This window comes from Hydra vulgaris, chromosome 04, assembly GCF_038396675.1.
Source record: "Hydra vulgaris chromosome 04, alternate assembly HydraT2T_AEP".
NCBI lineage: Eukaryota > Metazoa > Cnidaria > Hydrozoa > Anthoathecata > Hydridae > Hydra > Hydra vulgaris.
The window spans coordinates 49600501-49622557 of record NC_088923.1 but is presented as its reverse complement, the minus strand read 5'-3'; the positions used below and the strand labels follow the sequence as shown (position 1 = coordinate 49622557).

The window sequence follows — 22057 nt, the reverse complement described above, 5'->3', positions numbered from 1 at the left end:
ATTTTACAATTTTTTCTTGATATAATGACGTTATTGAAGGCAAAAAGTAAAAAAACATTTTGGTAAATTTGAACTATTTAAAAGTAAAGCAAGAAATAAAGATAAAGAATGAATGACTCTAAGGTCATAAGTTCCGCCGCAATCAGTAAATATTAAAAAATAAAATTTTTAAAATTATAACCATTTTTTACAAATAAAAAACAAGTTAAAATAATTCCAATCACAAATTATTTACTTTTTCCTGACTGCTGTTTTTTTTTCAACACTTTTCTAGATTCGTGGGATGTTTAATTTATTTAAAAAAAGGCAGGCTTTTAGCAAAGGTAGAGACGATGATCATCTAAGTACTTTAGAGATCATAGTGGCTTTAGCAGGTAACAAAAGATGTTTATAATACCGCTAAAATTTATTAAATTACGCATAGTAAACGCGTAAATAAAATTGAAAAAATGTCACTCGATAGTTACAATCGATAAAAGTAAAAAATATAAAAATTTTTATCTTCAACTCAAATCCAATGGCAAACAAGTTCCATTGGCTCTTGGTTTGTAAAAGAACGTGATGTTCAGCTAACAAATGTGAGCAAGTTAGACTGTTTCTTTTAAGTGGTAATATCCTTAAAATATTGCTAAATTAATAAAGCCTTTAGCAAGTGGTTTGATCATTGATTTTTCATCTCTGAATATTAAAAAAAAAAATTGAAATTCTGAATATTCTGATTAAAAAAAAAAAAAAAATTGAATAAACATCATCTTTTAAAGAAAAAACGTGTTTTCCTAAATCAACAACAAAATTTATTTTTTACAAATTCGCAATATAAATTATAACTTCTAATAAAATTATAATAGGGGTAACCATAAAGTACGTACGGAGTAAAACTACAGATTTAGGATCCCCTCCCTCCTTGAACGCACCGTTGTCTTTCAACGAAACCCCTCCATCTGCGTACGTACGCAATATTTATTACCAATCCCTCCTTCCTAAACGCAAACATTTTTTCAAAACATTATTATATAACGTAATACTTGTTTTTTAAACTTGCGAAATTCAATGCTTGTGTTAAAAAAAGAAAGAAGTTTAAGAAGAGATTGAGAGGAAGAGATAGTCAAACTGCGGACGTACTCTGTCTTTAACACCCCCTCCCCTTTGTACGCATTCTCACGTTTATTGATAACTCCCCCTATACCTGCGTACGTACTTTATGGAAGACCCCATACAGTTTAAATCATAAATTTATAAGTTAATGAACTATGCTTAATTGAGCATGAATAAGTTTTGAGCTTTAACTAAAAGTTACCTCTTATAAAAACTTTTTTTTGTTTACTTAAAAAATCAACCTATTAGAAAAAGCTGCAAAATGTGACATGTTATACATAGCAGGCTGTGACACACACATATATTTATACTAAACACACATTTACTTAACAAATATAACATAAAATAATTGTTCGTTAAATTGAAAATGTACTGTTTAAAAAATTTATATTGCAAGGTCGTTAACAATAATAATGAGAGAGCCTTATGCAATGCATATATAAAAATACCGTTAAAGACGTCAACTAATCTATCAAAAGACTTCCACTAAGCTATCAAAAGACTTATAAAAAGCAGTTATAGGTTCACCATTGAAAAAAAAAAGAAATGCCATAAAGAAAATACATAAAAAAAAATAAATAAACACTTCAAAAAAAAATTACCACTTCTATATTTTCTTTTTTGTTACTAAATCTATTCTTTTTAAAAGAAACTTTAAATACTAAATCTCTTCTTTCCACCAGATTTATAATCATATTCTATGAATATGAAAAAACTACTCCATAAATTCCAAATGAACAAAAAAAAAAAACTGACGTAAACCTTTATTAAATTTGAAGATTCTTTTATTTTTTACTTCCACCTAAACAAGGAGGAGATAGCGATACATTGCAGTTTTGTGCCCATTGTTCAGGTGTCTTTGCCTAAATTTAAATAAATTGAATGCTTTTATGAGAAACATTTTAAAATAAAACGCAAAGATTAAATATAGCTAAAATTATGAAACAAATAACTTAATTTTTCTATACGATTTTTTTTAAAATTATTAACATATAAGTTAAAATAATTTTATAACCCTTGTTTTAAAATAAAATAAAAATTATGATTTATGTATGTATATATATATATATATTTTTTTTTTTTAATTTTTTTTTTGAAAGAGAAGGAAAAAGAAAAATACTACTATAGTAAAAAAAGACACCATTGAAAAAAAGATGCAAATCAACTTTTGGCAAGGTTTAATTGGATTATTAGTACTTAAAAGAAGAACTCGCTGGTGAAAAAACAATTTAGATTCAAACATCTTGGATACTTAAAAATTTCTTACTTTTAGGTGCAAAAAAAAGTTTGCTCTAGAGTTTGATCCTTTTTGCACTGAATGTTTTTAATTTTTTATGTTTTCACCCCATCAAGCAGCACCCATTTGTTTACATAGCAAGTTTTATTGTGATTTTGAAATAAATACTGGTTCTCTGGAGCATTTTTAACGCTTATTTCTGTCATATACTGTTATCCTGTTATATACTGTTATTTCTGTCATATACTGTTTTTCTGTCATATACAATATTTCTGCCATATACAGTATCCCTGTCATAAACAGTATTATAGTATGGTATTAAACTTATTTAATACAAAAAAAATTGTCATGATGTGAGTAACAACAGCATTGACAATTTGAATCAACATATAGAATTTGTCACCAAAAACAGTGGCCTGAGATTAAATAATTTTTATGCCTTTATTACAAGTGCCTAGATTTCTAACTTGAAAGAAAGTAGTTCTGAAAATAAATAACGACATTTCTTAACAGAAAGTACCTCTGTAAACAACTTAAAATGTTCATGCTCTTGTGTACAATAAAAGAAAATTTAAGGTATGAAAAATTTTTTGTTCCTTATGTGTGAGTAAAAAAAAGGTTGGACATATTGTTCAAAAATTGCAAGCAGTTAAAAGCAGCTCCTGCTCCAAGAGACAAGAAAGATGAAGCAAACATGGAAACCACATCAACACAATAACTGAAGACATTATACACTAAATCAATGTTCACACTTTTTGTGTTTTGTGTTGTGTTGTGTTCACAATGTTCACAAGTCTTTCCAAAATGAACTAGATTATAAAAAACTAAAAATGTAAATTTTTTTTTTTTGTAGGTTGTATGAGTCAGGCAAAACATGAAAATGGGAAAGAGTTCCAAAGGATTGAAGTGTGGGAAAAAAAACTAGAGGAATAAAAAATTTAAATGCATGCCGGGACAGATGCAGTAAACGAATGAGACTTAGCTGAATGATGAGTCAAGCGAGAATGAGTTTTAGCTGATGGAACTAGAGATAATAGCTCTTTTGAGCGGCGACCATGATAGTATTTGTAGAAAAGAGAAAGAGATGCAACTTTATCATGGGAAAGAGGCTCAAGCTTAGCATATAGAACGGGTCTAACTATGTTTACAATGTGTTATTGAACCTTGTCTAGAAGAGAAAGAGCATCATTAGAAAAACCTGCCCAAATATGAAAATAGTTTTCCATACAGGGAGGAGTAAGAGATTTGTAGAGGTAGAGAATGGAACAAAGGAGTAGGAAAATGCCAAACACAATAAAGAGAAGCAACCTTATCAAATGCTAATTTAGTAATCAATTGTATATATCGACTGTATAGAGCACAAACGTAGTATGTCCACATTTTTATGAAATCAATGTTTTACTATATTCTTATTGGCAGTAACATAAGCTTGTAAAGGACATTTGTAATATGTCCACAAGTGATATCCATCATTAGATATAACACAAAACACAAGTGTAATATCTTGATTTTAGCAAATATTTTGAAAATTGAAATCCATTTTTCTCCATATTTTGGTTTTTGGACATATTACGTTTGTGCTCTTTACAGTCGATATAGTTTCCATGAAAGGTCAGTAGTAAACGATGATCCAAGACCTAAAGAAGAGATTTCAGTGAGAGGGTTGCCATTTATTAATATAGGAATTCTGACAGTATTGTGGTAGTTGTTTGCAGTAAATAACTGAGTTTGGTTAGAGTTAAAATTTACAAGCAACTGCAAGCCCCAATCTGTTACAGAAGTGAGGTCAGATTCAAGATGGACTGCCTGTTCTGAGTGATTTAAAAGAGAAGACTTTTTGTCAAGAAAGGAGGATAAAGTTGATTAATAAGCAAAAAAAGTTACTTTAGATGTAAGGTTGTCAGGAAGATCATTAATGTAGATAAGAAACAAAACAGACCAAGGATAGAACCATGAGGTACCCCAGAAGAAACAGGAAATGAAGAAGAGTGTTGGCTTTTAAGAATGACTTTAATAAAGTGGTTAGAAAGAAATGATTTGATTATCTCAAAAACTTTCCCAGATACATCATATGAAGTAAGCTTATGGAGAAGACCAACATGCCAAACTTTGTTGAAAGCTTTAAATATGTCAAAAGCAATAGCCCTAGCCTCTCCGCCTCCATAAAATTCAGTCACAGCAGATAGCAAGTTAGCCTTGGAGCAAGAGGATCAAAAACCATATTGATTGTCTGACAGTAAGTTGTACCTTTCCAGGAATTTCTATACTTCTGTATTATATAGAAAACCAATAATTTGTTAGACTAAATATTTTTTTAATTTGAATTTTCATGCTATATTTTTCAATGCTCTCAAAAGATATTGTTGGCTTAGCATAGGAACAGCCACAAAGAGTCATTAATACTAATCCAAAGTAGTGCCTGTTATTGACCGACATTATTGCCAATCCAAGTACTACTCAAGCGCTGAGTTGGTGGTAGCAGGATTTGAACTCATACCACACAACAGTCCAGGTTTTTACTTTTCATTTGACGCTTTAACCAACTGAGCTATCCAGTATTCAATAGCATTACATCACCTTCATATAGTAGGCCATTCTCATTATATAAGTTAATGAGAAATTATTTTGTATACATACAAAATAGAATAGATCTGTAAAAATTATTATTGGATTAATTTACTGAAAAAATTGCAGGCTTGAACTTTTAGTTTTTTAAACATCTTCGCTTCCAACAAGGCTGCAAGCAGCCACTAATTAAAATTGGAAGATACTGAAAGAGAAAAGATGAAGATTGTAGAGCAAGATAACGATTGACGGATGACTTAAAGGATTGCAAATTATATGAATCAGGAAAACAAGATGAAGGAAGCGAATTTCAAAGAGCTTCCTTCATCTTGTTTCCTTGGAGCACTTAAGGAACAGTCACAAAAAAAGAATGAGACTTAAATAAATGACGAGTAACACGAGAATGAATTTTAGTTGATAGCACAAGAGACGCTAGCTCTTTAGAGCAGTGCTCATTATAGTATTTGTAGAAAAGAAAAAGAGAAGCAACATTACGACGATGTGATAATGGTTGGAAGTTGGCTGCAAGAGCAGTTTCAACTATGTTTACAATGCGTTTTTGCACCTAGTCTAAAAGAGAAAGGACATCGTTAGAAGATCTGCCCCAGATATGGCAACAGTATTCCATACAAGACCAGATTTGAGATTTATAGAGATAGAGAATAGAATCCGAAGTAAAAAAGTGACGAGCTCGATAAAGAGATGCAACCTTAGCAGATGCTAATTTTGCAACTGATTTGATATATGGTTTCCAAGAAAGATTGGAAGTAAGAGTTAATCCTAGAAGATGAAGAGTAGATGACTCATCGAGTACATCACCATTCATAAATATAGGAAGATCTAAATTATCGGGATAATGATTGGCTGAAAAAAATTGAGTTTTATCTGTATTGAAGTTCACTAGCCACTGTGAGCCCCATGCTGTAGCAGAAGTGAGATCCTTTTCAAGCTCAAATGCCCCCTCCAAGCAATCAGAGAGTGTTGGTTTCTTATCACCACAAGAATAAATGGTAGTATCATCAGCAAACAATACCACATTAGATGAGAGAATATCTGGAAGATCGTTGATGTAAATTAAAAAGAGTATAGGGCCAAGGATAGAACCTTGAGGAACCCCTGAAGTTACAGAATAAGAAGAAGAGTGCTGTCCGTCAAGGACAACTTTTATGCTACAATTGGAAAGGAAGGATTCAATAATCTTAAAGATGTTGCCAGACACACCATAAGAAGAAAGCTTATGGAGAAGACCAGCATGTCAAACTTTATCAAAAGCTTTTGAAATGCCAAGAGTGATGGCCTTAACTTCTCCAACTTTATCTAATGCACAATAAAACCTATCGGTTATTATTGTTAGCAAATCAGCTGTAGAAAAAGAAAATCGAAATCCATATTGATGGTCAGAAAGTATGTTATTAGATTCAAGATGAGAAATTAAGTGTTTATTAATTAAAGATTCAAAAACCTTGCTTATGATAGGAAGAAGACTAATGGGACAGTAGTTAGATGAATCAGATCGCTCTCCAGAATTTTTGAAGATAGGGATAAGGGATGCTGCTTTCTAGCAGGCTGGAAAACAAGACTCTGATAAGCATTTGTTAAATGGTTTTGAGAATATAGATGACAGCTCCGGAGAACACTTCTGCAAGACAATAACAGGTATGTTGTCCGAGCCACAAGCTGTAGAAGAGTCTAGGCAGGAAATCACTTTAGATACAGAAGCTGGAGTGATACGAATGTCAAGTAATGGATAAACCTGTTTGTTGGCAATATTAGGTAGAACGCAACTAGTGGAATCAAGGGATGATATCGATGAAAAGTTTTTAGGAAACAATTCAGCTTTGTCTTTAGGTGAGGTGACAAAGTCTGAACCATACAAGAGAGGTGGAATTAAAGATTTACCCTTTTATTGATACTATTAAAGATTTTCCAGAAGTCACGAGAGGCTAATTTTTGAGATGACATACAAGATTTCATGGCATGAGAATAGCGGGCTTTGGCATTAGACAAAACCTTTTTACAATGGTTTCTAGCAGTAATAAACAGACGTCTGTTTTCTGGAGAATTGTTTTGCTGGTAAATACGGAAGTAACGGTTTCGATTGGCAATCGCAGCAGCACAGTGTGAGGAAAACCATGGAGGAGAGTGAGGCTTGACCTGGAATCATCGAGAGGGAACAAAAGATTCCATGCCAGCCTGAATCCATGAAGTTATGTAAGAAGTACATTTGTCAATAGGAAGATGAAAGATTTCTACCCAAGGGCCATCACGAAGAAAATCACAGAAAGAGTCCAAGTCAGCTCCAAGGTAGTTGTAAGAGGTACAATGATAGGGGGATTCAGATGATGAAGAATAATGAGATAATAGTTTTAGAGAGATCAAACTGTGATCAGAAGCACCTAAGGGTGAATGTGGAGAAACTGAGCACTGACTAGGATCAGAAACAAGGCATAGGTCGAGTAGAGAAGGTATATGATTCGGGTTGTCAAGAAAGCAAGTTGGAAAGTTGACTATTTGAGTTAGGGATTGTGAAAGGCAAAAGTTGTGGGCTTCAAAGCCTGCAGAGTCACTGACACTAGAGCCAAGCCATTCAGAGCGGTGAGCATAAAAGTCACCGACAACAACTATATTAGCTGATGGATAAAGAGAGACGACTTGGTCAATATGATCAGAAATAACATCAAAAAGCGTGCAGTCTTGAGATGAAGGAGAGTGATATAGAACAAATAGAAAGGCAATAGAGTGAAGTGGTGCTAAGCGAAAGCACATGAAAGAATAGTCTGTGGATTCAAACCTAGTTTCATGACAAATGGGGGAATTCTTACGAATGTATATGCCCAGGCCAAGCATGTGACTTTTGGAGTCTTTACAAATTAAATGAAGATTACCATCAACACTAAGATCGCAAGATGAGACAGCTGAACTCAAATTAGTCTCACAAAGAGCAAGTAGGTCTGGTGAACTTTGCAAGAGATAAGATTCAACAGAAGAAAAGTTACTTCAAAGACCACAAATATTAGTGAATTATAGGTTTAGAGAACTTGGTGATAAATGAATGTTGGGTTTGGGAATGTTTGGGAAGCACCTAAGGTGATGAATATGGTTTTTTGTGTTTTATAGTTATTGGTACTTTATTCATTTTTAATTTTGTTGAAGAACTTGACTCAAAGCATAGATAGAACTCAGTACACTGTTTAATAGCCCAAGGAATTGGCTCATAACTATTGATAGACCCTAAGCCATAACAAAGGGCTCCAAGTGTGGCCTCCGCAATGCACACCAAAAGTACAAACAGGGGCACCATCCATGCGCAACATGGCACTGTTAATACTTTGATATTTTTTAGCTGTTGATGGAATCAGCCTCTCTGAGAGCTACTACAGAGTCAGGAAACCTGACTACCAGCCGGCCTCAGATCCATAAAACTGAGTTTTAGAGCTGTACCCTCATTAGGAGATAATAGAATGAGTTGCCTAGTCATAAAAACACAAGACAAAACCCATGCATTGAGTCAAGAAGATCCAGCATTCAACATCCTAAACTGGAAACAATGTACTAAAAATACATCTGCGCCAGCCTAATAGATGAAGAAGGGGTGCGAGGCTGGTCAACAGATAGAATCTGTTTACCCCTTAAGTCTTTGCCTAGGAGGCCTTCTACAAGACAGTAGCCGGATGCGTTTAACATCTGCCCAAGATGAGTATTTTTATCGAGACACCATCTCTAAACTGGAATTTTTTTACTAAATACTAGCTTTGACTTTAGAACATTTCCCCTCCTGTGACTTATTACTTCTTTCTGACCCATATTTGAACAGTAAAATTAAATAAGCCATGTTCCAAAAAATGGATAACTTAACCACTTATAATTGAAATAAGTTGCCATTTAAATATTTTATTTATTTTATAAAGAAAATGAAAATACAATATGGTTAGAAAATATCTTGAAAATCATCACATGTTGTAGTTATTTCTTCATAAAAAAACACCTAATAATTAAATTATTACTTATGCTTATAAATTATACTTATAAATTAGCACCTAATAATTAAATTATAAAATATGGTTCCACTCAAACTTATATAAAATGTTTTGCATAAACTTTTTGTTTGGTTTATACTGTAAAACTACTGTTAAATGACCAGAATAAGATTAATTTTCAATTATAATTATCCAACATTAATTAAATAATCTTAACAGCCTTATGAATATTTAATTAGTAAACTATAAAGAAAATATTATTTACTATAAAACATTTTAAAACATTAAAACAAAATAGTACAAAATTTAAAACTCCTTGATTTCAAACTAAATCAAAATTTCTCCCTCTAATTTTCTCCAATCCTTTCTAAATTTCCTTGACTTTTCTTGATTTGGTGGCAACCCTGTTACCAGAACTCTAAAAGCAGTTGTGGAAACGCATTTTAAAGAATTCCTGCACAAGTTATCACAAATAAACAAATACCTGAATTGACAAAGCATGAACTCCAGCTAAAAGTTCTTGTTTAAGCAAATCGTTAATAAAACGATGCCTCTAAAATAAAAAAAATTTTAATATTTTAAAAATATTTTCTTTGATTCCTAAGAAATAAGAAACATTCCAATCATTTCTTATACTCCAATCATTTCTTACATTCTAATCATTTCTTATATAATAAATAAACTTAAAAAAATACAATTTCAATCACATGGAAATGGAGTTTCTATACCGTGGAAATGGAGTTTCAATATCATACAAAAATACACAGCAGAAAAAGCAGAGTAGTTGAAAGAGCATGTAGAACATAAGAATTAGGAGCCCAAAGAGCGCTAGGAGAGCCAGTAAACCATTACTAATGAAAATTTGTTTGTAATTTTTATAAGCAAATAAAAAAAATAAAGCCCAAGAGAGGAATGATTTATTTTAAAATAACACTTTTAGTATCATTGGTGTACCACTGATACCAAAGTATTTCATTTTACCAAGAAGGATTGAGTAGTTAACACTAACAAATGCTTTATGTAAGTCAACAAAGAGACCACAAGCAAAACAATTAATAAATTAGAAACAAATTATCCTAATCAAACAAACAAAAAAAACCACCCAAAAATAGAAAAAAAGCCCAACAAATTAGTAACAAAATCGCAAAAAAATATTGGTAATATCTCTTATAACCAAATAAGTAAGGCTGGAAACAGCTGAAAAATATCAACAAAGTTTTTTCTTGAAATTTCAAAAATTAACTTTTTTGCAGACAAAAAACTTCTATAGTTTCATTCGTATGCACATTGTAACAATTTACTTTGTATATTTTTTATACCTGAATTAAAGGTTTTCCATCAAATTCCTTCGATACCACAACAACTTTAAAATGAGTTTCAGCGTCTGAAATTATAATTTTATTGTATATATGATATATATAATATGATATAAGATTAGTGTTGCCAGATATCCGGCTTTTACGAAGGAGAACACAGTAAAAATCTTTATTTTATAGCTTCATATATATCAAAGTATTTATTATACATAGCTTCTTTATTTCCTTGAAAACTCACAAATGGTTGCCTGAATCTTATCTTGAATAATAATTACTTTGCTACAATATTTGTGATTCAAGAATTCATTTTTAATAATTAAAAAATCTATTTGATAAGCATAAATTTATTAAAATCTGTTTAAAAAATTTCTAAGCAGCACCTAAAAAAATTTATTTTAAAAACTGATTTACATCAAACCCTATATAATTTAATTAAATAATAATATAAAATACTATATAATTATATATAATATAGTATATACTATACGCTATATGTACTACATAATATAAGTATTATAAAATTATATAATTTAAATCATTTAAACAACATTTATGTGAGGCTAAAAAACCATAATTTAAAGTTGGGAAAGTAAGACAAACACTTGCTCCACCATGAACTTAGGTAAATATTAACTTTTACGGATTGAACAATGCGTTTTACCCCAGAAATTGATTAGGAATATATATATATATATATATATATATATATATATATATATATATATATATATATATATATATATATATATATATATATAGTTTTATAAATTGTTGCATTTGGGAGTACGGAAGGTAAAAAATGATTCTTTTGCCAACAAATACGTCACTTTTAATTACTTTTGACTTTCGTCCAACATTTCCGTGTTGTCAGAGAGTTAAAACCATTAATTTAATTAAAATTAATCATTTTTTTAAAAAACTGTAAAAACGGAAATTTAATTGACCAGAATGTTTTTAAAAACATTCTAATGTTTTTAAAAACATTCTAATGTTTTTAAAAACATTCTAATGTTTTTAAAAACATTCTAATGTTTTTAAAAACATTCTAATGTTTTTAAAAACATTCTGGTCAATTAAATGTTCTTAATAATATAAAAAATGTTTTTACTTTTATTTTTTTTAATAAAATGTTTTTATTATTATTTTTTTTACTGTAAATCATGCACGGAGTTTTGCTACATCGACTGACATATAGCCTGACTCGCAATGGAGTGCTGCTACATCGACTAATTAATAATCTGACATGCAAGGAAGTGCTGCTACATTGACTGAGGGTTTGGTTGGGGCAGGCAGACTATCAATTAAAAAAAATAAAAAATTCTGGTCTTACATTTTTTTTTTTTTTTGTGTCAATAAAATACAGAAAAACTTTCTGACACCAGTTAGGGGTTATATATATATATATATATATATATATATATATATATATATATATATATATATATATATATATATATATATATATTTTTTTTATTCACCTCCTCAAGGCCGAGAAGGCCACTACAGGTGAGGAGGCTACTTAATAGTGGTTATAACTCTCTCTCAACTCTATAACTCCGAAACACGAACCTTGAGGAACAAGGACGCTGCGCGGAGAAACAAGTTAAGCGCGGTACTACAAGAGATGTGGTGGGGATCGAACTCAGAACCTCTCACTTATGAAGCGGGCGCTTTTACCACTACACCACTACCGCATACACTAACATTATACATATATATATATATATATAAAACATGTTAGTATATTCTATAAATAGTTCTCAAAGAACAGAACATTTAGTAGAATACACTAACAAGAACATGTTGGTGTATTCTACTCAATGTTCTTAAAGAAATGGCGAATAACACAAGAAAAAAAAAAAAAAAATTAAAAGGTGCATCAACACACTAAAAAATATAGGTAGAAATTTTTAGTTAAGGTAAGATATGTGATATACCCTTAGTAAGGTATAATTTTCTACCTTATAAGGTAGAAAATTATACCTTTAAGTTAGAAAATTGTATGACAAATAATTGTTTTTAATATAATTTTCTACCTTAAAAGGTAGAAAATTATACCTTACTAAGGGTATATCACATATCCTACCCTAAGGTAGAAATTTCTACCTTTTTTTTTTAGTGTGAATGTGTTTGATTTAAGCAATATAAAGAATTTACAAATTATTTTACACAAAACCATTGTTTTATGCTTTTTAAATATGTGATTCTAATATTTTTCACACCACTGCACAGTGGGCCAGGTGGTGGACAAAACCTAAAAAATAAATGTTTATTATATTCAAAACTATATAACAAAACATATTTGTAATACTCTCGTTTAAAATTTTAAAAATTGTTTTGAGTATAATAGTATCTTTTAAAACCACAAAAATCAATTGCGGTTTCATGTATAATGAAAATTTTTTTTTTTTAAAAAAAGCATGAAATTTTTATTTTTTATGCATAGCTATAGTAAACAGTAAGTTTTATGAGCTTACGGGATTAGTTTATATATTTAAAATATTTAACACTATTTTATTTAAGCTTTTCGAAGTAAGTTTTCAAAGTAAAAGTGTCTTGTAATTTAGGGAACTGAGGAGAACCTATATTGAATGCTTGAACTTGTAAATGTAATATGTGTACAACCTATTTGAACTATATACATTGCCCCTAACTTCCCTTTTTGGGTTTCTTTAACATTTTAAAATAATGACTTGTAGCTTATGTTATTTGCTTGAAATCAACTTTTATTTCTCGTAAACAAAAATACATGTTATTTTGTTTGTTATTTTATTCAATACTAATTGCACTGTTAACCTAACAATTTTTTTGTTTTTTTATATAGTAATAATATAAGAATTGGTAACATTTACGGACTTATACAACAAAATCAACTAGTTTTTATGATATACCATTCTTTTCATTGAAATTAACTATTCTAGTTTCTGCAGATATTAAACTCATTTTGAGAGAAGTAATGAAAACTGGCTAGCTCAAGATTTTCAATATACCTACAGTTCATTAAATGCTACATCATCAGTTAATGAAGTTGGGAAACCATGTCGCTCTTTCGAAAAAGCTTGTAACAAAACAAAAAGAATAAGCTTAACAATGTTTTTAATATTTTATTTAGACATAAATTACTTCAACATGCAACATGCAATATGCAACATGCAACAAAATTGAAACTAAGAAGTGAGTTTAAGTACAAAACTGGCACAAAAATTTTTATTATTTAAAATAAATACCCATTAAACCTGCATAGATATATTCATTCGATGAAGCTTAAGCATTCATAACACGGCTGCCACATATCTCCTTTGTATAATAGTATAGTATCTTCAAAAGCTAAATGCTATTCCAAGAACATTAAAATGGATGGCTATTCAGTACAAATACCGCTTTTCTAAATTTTCTTTTCTAGATTTTCTAAAACACACTCTTAAAAAGCAATGTGGTATACAAAACATAATGCTAAGGAATTAACTAAACTGATGTTTAGATGCAAGGCTGGTTTTAATGGTGCTACAGGATATAGTGTTTACAAACAGGTAAGTTAAAATGAAAATAGTGGCAAATGAAGAGTGCCTGTTGATTATTTGCATAGTACCTTTAGAACTCAGTAGACTTTATAATAATAAAAACGTTGTAATATTATTCATCCAGAATGTGCGGCTAATAGAATAAAAATAAAAAAATACATTTTTATATACAAAGATGATAAATAATCTAAAGACTTATTCAAAACGTTGTGGGCATATAATAATAATAATAATAATAATAATAGAGTTTCAAATCTATATATTCATTTATATTCTCTATATATTTCTATAAATTTATCTATATATTTCAAATATATTATACAATATCGATAATAGAGTTTCAAATCTAGTGATAAATTTTCATTTTTTCTGAAGTGCACATTTTTATTTTTAAAGTTTGTTGCATCAATTTTTTTTAGTTTATTTAACCAGAAGAGTTTGTTATTCAGTCCCACAATATTAAAAAGTTATAGGATTTGAAACTAAAAAATTGCAAATCCGAGTTTATAAAGTTTTATCAAGTTTGTTAAATAGTTTTTAGAATTAGTGTCTCGATAAAAATACTCATCTTAAGCAGATGTTAAATGCATGGTATTGCTTGTGTCTCTGTTTTTATGACTAAGCAGCTCATTTTATTATCTCCTAATGAGGGTACAGCTCTAAGACTCAGTTTTATGGTTCTGAGGCCGGCTAGAAGTTAAGTTTCCCAAACTCTGTAGTAGCTCTTAGAGAGGCCGATTCCATCAACAGCTGAAAAATATCAAAGTATTAACAGTGCCATGTTATGCATGGATGGTGTCCCCGTTTGTACTTTTGGTGTGCATTGCAGAGGCCATATTTGGAGCTCTTTGTTACGGCTTAGGGTTTATTAGTAGTAATGAGGCAATTACTTGGGTTATTGAACGGTGTTCTGAGTACTATCTATGTTTTGAGACAAGTTCTTCAATCTAAATTTATAATGAATAAAGTACCAAAAGATATAAAACACAATAAACTATGATCATCACCAAGTTCTCTAAACCTATCATTCACTACATTCTTCGAAGTAACTTTTCTTCTGTTGATTCTTATCTCTTGCAAAGTTCACCAGACCTACTTGTTCTTTGTAAGACTAATTTTAGTTAAGCTGTCTTATCTTGCGATCTTAGTGTTGATGGTTATCTTCCTTTAATTCGTAAAGACTCTAACAGCACCACTTTACTCTATTGACTTTATTTTGATCTATACCACTTTCCTTCATCTCAAGACTGCACTCTTTTTGATGTTATTTCTGATCATATTGACCAAGCCCACTCTCTTTATCTATCAGGCAATATAGTTGTTGTCGGTTACTTTAATGCTCACCACTCTGAATGGCTTGGCTCTAGTGTCAGTGACTCTGCAGGCTTTAAAGCCCACAACTTTTGCCTTTCACAATCCCTAACTCAAATAGTCAACTTTCCAACTTGCTATCCTGACAACCCGAATCATTTACCTTCTCTACTCGACTTATGCCTTGTTTCTGATCCTAGTCAGTGTTCAGTTTCTCCACATTCACCCTTAGGTGCTTCTGATCACAGTTTGATCTCTCTAAAACCATTATCTTACATAACTTCATGGATTCAGGCTGGCATGGAATCTTTTGTTCCCTCTCGATGATTCCAGGTCAAGCCTCACTGTCCTCCATGGTTTTCCTCACACTGTGCTGCTGCGATTGCCAATCGAAACCGTTACTTCCATATTTATCAGCAAAACAATTCTCCAGAAAACAGACGTCTGTTTATTACTGCTAGAAACCATTGTAAAAAGGTTTTGTCTAATGCCAAAGCCCGCTATTCTCATGCCATGAAATCTTGTATGTCATCTCAAAAATTAGCCTCTCGTGACTTCTGGAAAATCTTTAATAGTATCAATAAAAGGGTAAATCTTTAATTCCACCTCTCTTGTATGGTTCAGACTTTGTCACCTCACCTAAAGACAAAGCTGAATTGTTTCCTAAAAACTTTTCATCAATATCATCCCTTGATTCCACTAGTTGCGTTCTACCTGATATTGCCAACAAACAGGTTTATCCATTACTTGACATTCGTATCACTCCAGCTTCTGTATCTAAAGTGATTTCCTGCCTAGACTCTTCTACAGCTTGTGGCTCGGACAACATACTTGTTATTGTCTTGCAGAAGTGTTCTCCGGAGCTGTCATCTATATTCTCAAAACCATTTAACAAATGCTTATCGGAGTCTTGTTTTCCATCATTCTTGGCATTTCAAAAGCTTTTGATAAAGTTTGGCATGCTGGTCTTCTCCAGAAGCTTTCTTCTTATGGTGTGTCTGGCAACATCTTTAAGATTATTGAATCCTTCCTTTCCAATTGTAGCATAAAAGTTGTCCTTGATGGACAGCACTCTTCTTCTTATTCTGTAACTTCAGGGGTTCCTCAAGGTTCTATCCTTGGCCCTATACTCTTTTTAATTTACATCAACGATCTTCCAGATATTCTCTCATCTAATGTGGTATTGTTTGCTGATGATACTACCATTTATTCTTGTGGTGATAAGAAACCAACACTCTCTGATTGCTTGGAGGGGGCATTTGAGCTTGAAAAGGATCTCACTTCTGCTACAGCATGGGGCTCACTGTGGCTGGTGAACTTCAATACAGATAAAACTCAATTTTTTTCAGCCAATCATTATCCCGATAATTTAGATCTTCCTATATTTATGAATGGTGATGTACTTGATGAGTCATCTACTCTTCATCTTCTAGAATTAACTCTTATTTCCAATCTTTCTTGGAAACCATATATCAAATCAGTTGCAAAATTAGCATCTGCTAAGGTTGCATCTCTTTATCGAGCTCGTCACTTTCTTACTTCGGATTCTATTCTCTATCTCTATAAATCTCAAATCTGGTCTTGTATGGAATACTGTTGCCATATCTGGGGCGGATCTTCTAACGATGCCCTTTCTCTTTTAGACTAGGTGCAAAAATGCATTGTAAACATAGTTGGAACTGCTCTTGCAGGCAACCTCCAACCATTATCACATCGTCATAATGTTGCTTCTCTTTCTCTTTTCTACAAATACTATAATGAGCACTGCTCTAAAGAGCTAGCGTCTCTTGTGCCATCAACTAAAATTCATTCTCGTGTTACTCATCATTTATTTAAGTCTCATCCTTTTTTTGTGACTGTTCCTAAGTGCTCCAAAAACGCTTATTCGTCTTTTTTTTTCCTCGAACATCAGCTCTTTGAAATTCGCTTCCTTCATCTTGTTTTCCTGATTCATATAATTTGCAATCCTTTAAGTCATCCGTCAATTGTTATCTTGCTCTACAATCTTCATCTTTTCACTTTTAGTAACTTTCAACCTTAATTAGTGGCTGCTTGCAGCCTTGTTGGAAGCAAAGATGTTTAAAAAAAAAAAAAAAAAAAGAGCAATAATAAATTAGGAAAAACACAATCTAATTTTTAGTTGTCTTCAACAGCATGTCTTCATCAGTTGGTTCATCAGGAAGCTCCTGATGAAGAATTTTGTATGAGGAAGCTTCCTGATGGAGAAACATGCTGTTGAAGACAAAAATTAGATAAGTGTTTTTACTAATTTATTATTGTAGAATACACTAGCATAATTCATATATGTAAATATATATGTATATATATATATATATATATATATATATATATATATATATATATATATATATATATATATATATATTATATATATATATATATATATATGTATATTTATATATATGTATGTATATATATATATGTATATATATATATTATATATATATATATATATATATATATATATATATATATATATATATATATATATATATATATATATGAAGACTAAAAGGGAAAAAAGGCACATATCACACATTTTCACTTAGGAGATAAATGAAATTTTTTCTTTGAAAGTTGCTATGTTTGTTTCTACTGTATTTTTTTTGGGTGATTTTGTAGCATTACATAGGCCTTTTTTGGGTCGGACTTTTATAATTTGGTAACCTTCAGGTTTATGTTTATGTAGTAGAGGACATAACTCAAATAATTAGAAAATGTGACAAGTGTCATTTTTCACCCCCTGTCTTTATATATATATATATATATATATATATATATATATATATATATATATATATATATATATATATATAAATATATATATATATATATATGTATATATATATATGTATATATATATATATATGTATATATATATATATATGTATATATATATATATATGTATATATATGTATGTATATATATATGTATATATATATATATGTATATATATATGTATATATATATATATATATATATATATATATATATATATATATATATATATATACATATATATATATATATATTAGAAGAAAAAAGTTAAATAAGTGTTTTTTACTAAATTATTATTCTCTGTTCTTTAAGAACATTGAGCACTCTATTTGTAAAATACACTAACATAATTTATATATATATATATATATATATATATATATATATATATATATATATATATATTATATATATATATATATATATATATAACACAATTGTTTAAAATAAAATCACCTTTTGGAACATTATGCATGAAGCTTTCATTAATAACATCTAAGTATGATGGCTGAAATCAAGAAAAAATTTCTACAACTCAAATTTACTGAAAAAAAAAATTTGTAAAAAAAAGTAGCCATAGTAACACACCATTTTATAACAAGACTATGATCTGAAGATTTTCAGAAAAAAGATGAAATCAAAACTTGCTATACTTTTTATAGATTATTTTGAAATATAATTATTATACAAAATATGATTATAATATAAATTTAAAGTATAATTATAGTATAAAATAATATATATATAATTTTGAAATATATATTATTTTGCTGATTTTCCAAAATTTTCATTCTGGTGATTTTCCAAAAAAAATTTTCAGAAACTTTGGAGAGAGCAACCAAGTATATATAAAGTTTATATTATAAACTAAACTGAAACTTTTACATGGTTTATTTGCAAATTGATATTTTGTAAACTGATTTCATGCTCTTTCATTTGTTTTATTTTATACTTTTAAAATTTTATTAAACACATTCTTTAAGGGTTTGGTTGTGAACAAACTTAATTTTGTCATAAAATGTTTTTTATATGCAATTTTTCAGTAGATGAGCTACATATAAAAGACATTTTAAAACGAAAAAAATCCTAAATTTTTATTTCTTTATGACTGAAAAGTGTCTAGGTTAAAGTTGGAATTTTAAAAATTGAAAAAAAACAACACATTAATACTGGAATAACTTCATGCCAAATGATCCAGAAAGTTTAAATGATGCAATGAAATGTCTCAGATTTTGTTATTTTTTACACAATTAAGACAAAATTACTTAACGAAATAAAAATTCCATAAAAAGTTTCAACCTCTAACTCTGAAAAGTTTTCGAAATATTGCATATATTACCTGGGCCCCCTTTTCCCCTCAGATTTTAGACATTTATTTTGAGGTTTCAAGTCTGATAACTTTAAATTATTAAATTATTATTATTTCGTTAACTATTTATTATTTATTTATTACTAAAATTATATTAAGATAATTAGATTAATTAACAATTATTAGATTAATTAATTATAAATAAATACTATAAAATAATAAACACTATAATGAACCTTTACTAAAACAATTAAAAAAATGTCAAGTGTGGGTGAGAAATTTTACAGAACACCTATAAAATAATATAATTCTACTATGGCTTGCAAGCAAATGCACATTTTTCAATAGCTGTTTTATAATTTTAATAGTATTTAATATGATTATATCCATTTTATATTATGGTGAGAATGAAACCAAAATCTAATTTTTGACAAACCGAGAGTTTCAAGATTTTTTATAGGTCAACAAAACCTGATTTATGAATCATAATGATGAATAAAATCATCATTAAGAATTAAACCTTTGTATTAAGTTTTTATTTTTATGAGCGAGTGATAAAATTTGAAACTAAGACAAGGGGGTTAATTATCACCTTACTCAATTAATTTTAAAAGTAACAAGATTACATAAAACCACACAGTTTTGAATGTAGTAGTTTCTACCAATACTCAACTAACCTTTTTTTATTAGGCATTGACCTATTAAATTTGTCATCATTAAATATTTTGTTGACCCTATTTAATGTTATTTCAGAAAATATTTTTTTGTCTTAAAAAACCTTAGTGTCTGGAAATTCAAAAATAATCTTACTTTTTTTTAGTTTACATGCTTTTTGAATTTTATGTTAAATAACATTTAAATACTTGGCAGCATATAATCTTGACCGAGACTTGGGTGTGAATGTTACTAGCTGATTTTGAGGTTTTTTTTGTCACAAACAAGTAGTCCTTCTTTTATTTCTGCTTTAATTTGTCTAGATCATTGTATTTCTTTTGTCAACAGTTGCGGTCTGGGGAAATATAAGCTTAATTTCTGCTTCAATTACATCACATACTTTTGAAATATGCTCCTCATACTTTAACTACTTTTTTAACTTTACCTTTAGCAACAGATAACTGCTAGTGCTTTGTGATGTCATGAAGTGTTATGGAGATATATTAATCTAAACACTTTAACTACAATAAATTAATTGAAATTAAATTACAATAATTTAGTTCATGACTAGTATCATTTAATTGCTTTTAAAAATCACATAAATCCATTCAGAGATTCTTAATGTAAGATTAACTTCTAAAATGCATTTAAGATTAACTACAAGACCATTATTATTGGTTTTGTAGTTAATCATAAATGCATTTTACTAGTTTCATAAAGTTAATTATCATTGGCAATAATATTTAACTTAATGAAACAAACTTTAATTTAGTGACAATCGAAAATTAAAATGATTGGTTTAATATTGCAAAAATATCATTTAAATTTTAACAGTTATAATACCATAACAATGACAAATATAATAACCTAACTTTGAAGAACAATTTATCTCCTCGCATATACAAAAAAATTAAAAGCTTCCTCTTTCTTTTTAACAAGTTTGAAACTAAATTTTAACTGAATGGAACATTAACAAGTATTAATTTATTTCAAATGAGTAGACCTGAAAGACAACCATGCTTTAAATACGATCACTATATTTCACAATGACACTAATGACTATTGTCCTAGACTAGTCTAGCCTAGGTATCATCACCTAGTGAAAAGGTATTATCACCTAGTGAAAAAACTAGTACTGTCCACCAAGAACATTCAAAATGTAAGTATTTAATCTATAAAAGTATTTATGACGATGGAAATTAATGGAAATATTTCAAATATATTCAATCTCATAAGGTCGTCTGGTGGGCAAATAATTTGTGGTCAGGCAATATAATTTTGAAAAGTTGATTTTTAATCAAATAAAACTCAAAAGTTTATAATAATGAAATAGTACAAGGTAAATCGTTCAAGAATAAATATTTGACAAATTTTAAAATTTCAAAAATTTTAAATTTTTTAAAACTTATGTAAATTAATTTGGGCTTGGATAAATTTTTTATTTTTATAATTTTGAATAAAGATCTAATGTAATCTGTAGTGAAAACCGGGGACATAAATAAGTAAATATGGCTTGTATAAATTTATGACCTTTTTGGTTAAAATAAAGTAAAACAATTATTTTAAAAATATCAGACGTTAAAGTATTTTTCAGAATCTTAATTGTAGAACCTTTAACGCTTCCGTGAGTTTTTGAATTATTGAAGCGCGAATTACATTCCCCACCGAAGTCGCCATTTTTAAAAAGATGCAAAAATCGTGTATAATGTAGCGTCGGCTTTCTTTCACATTCCTCTCAGCTTTCTTTTGATTAAAATGAAATGTAAAAAGAAACATGCGCACGCATTCATTTAAATTTCAAGTTTGGTGTATGGTACCTGTTGGATTTGTAACCCGATCCGTGACAAGTTGTACAATTGCACTATGAACTATTACACTTTCGAAAATACTATATGTTTAAATTTAAAGTATGGTATACATGCATATACACATATGTGTATATGCATATAAATAGTATATATATATATATATATATATATATATATATATATATATATATATATATATATATATATATATATATATATATATATATATATATATACACATATGTATATATATATAATATATATATATATATATATATATATGTATATATATATATATATATGTATGTATCTAAATATATATTTATATATATATATATGTATATATATATATATATATATATATATATATATATATATATATATATATATATATATATATATATATATATATATATATATATAATGATAATATATCGCTATTACATCAATTCTATATATATAGC

The 22057-nt window shown here is 29.1% G+C and overlaps 1 protein-coding gene across 1 annotated transcript; it reads right to left on the bottom strand.

Moving 5' to 3' along the window:
* Window positions 1-387: 387 nt before the first annotated feature.
* LOC100200883 (bolA-like protein 1) lies at window positions 388-21556 on the bottom strand. Its single transcript, XM_065796553.1, has 6 exons — window positions 21397-21556; window positions 18279-18330; window positions 10194-10258; window positions 9359-9427; window positions 1858-1958; window positions 388-678 (listed from the first exon to the last, which is right to left on the bottom strand). Exons 1-5 carry the CDS (start codon window positions 21460-21462, stop codon window positions 1881-1883), a joined length of 330 nt encoding a protein of 109 aa, XP_065652625.1. The 5' UTR covers window positions 21463-21556; the 3' UTR covers window positions 388-678; window positions 1858-1880.
* Window positions 21557-22057: the final 501 nt, after the last annotated feature.

Excerpts from the sequence above, each read along its gene's own strand:
- LOC100200883 (XM_065796553.1), bottom strand. The coding sequence starts at position 21,462 with ATGGCGACTTCGGTGGGGAATGTAATTCGCGCTTCAATAATTCAAAAA. Across the intron at positions 9,428-10,193 it reads ATGGAAAACCTTTAATTCAG|AGGCATCGTTTTATTAACGA; the intron begins GTATAAAAAATA and ends TTTTTATTTTAG. Across the intron at positions 1,959-9,358 it reads TTCATGCTTTGTCAATTCAG|GCAAAGACACCTGAACAATG; the intron begins GTATTTGTTTAT and ends ATTTAAATTTAG.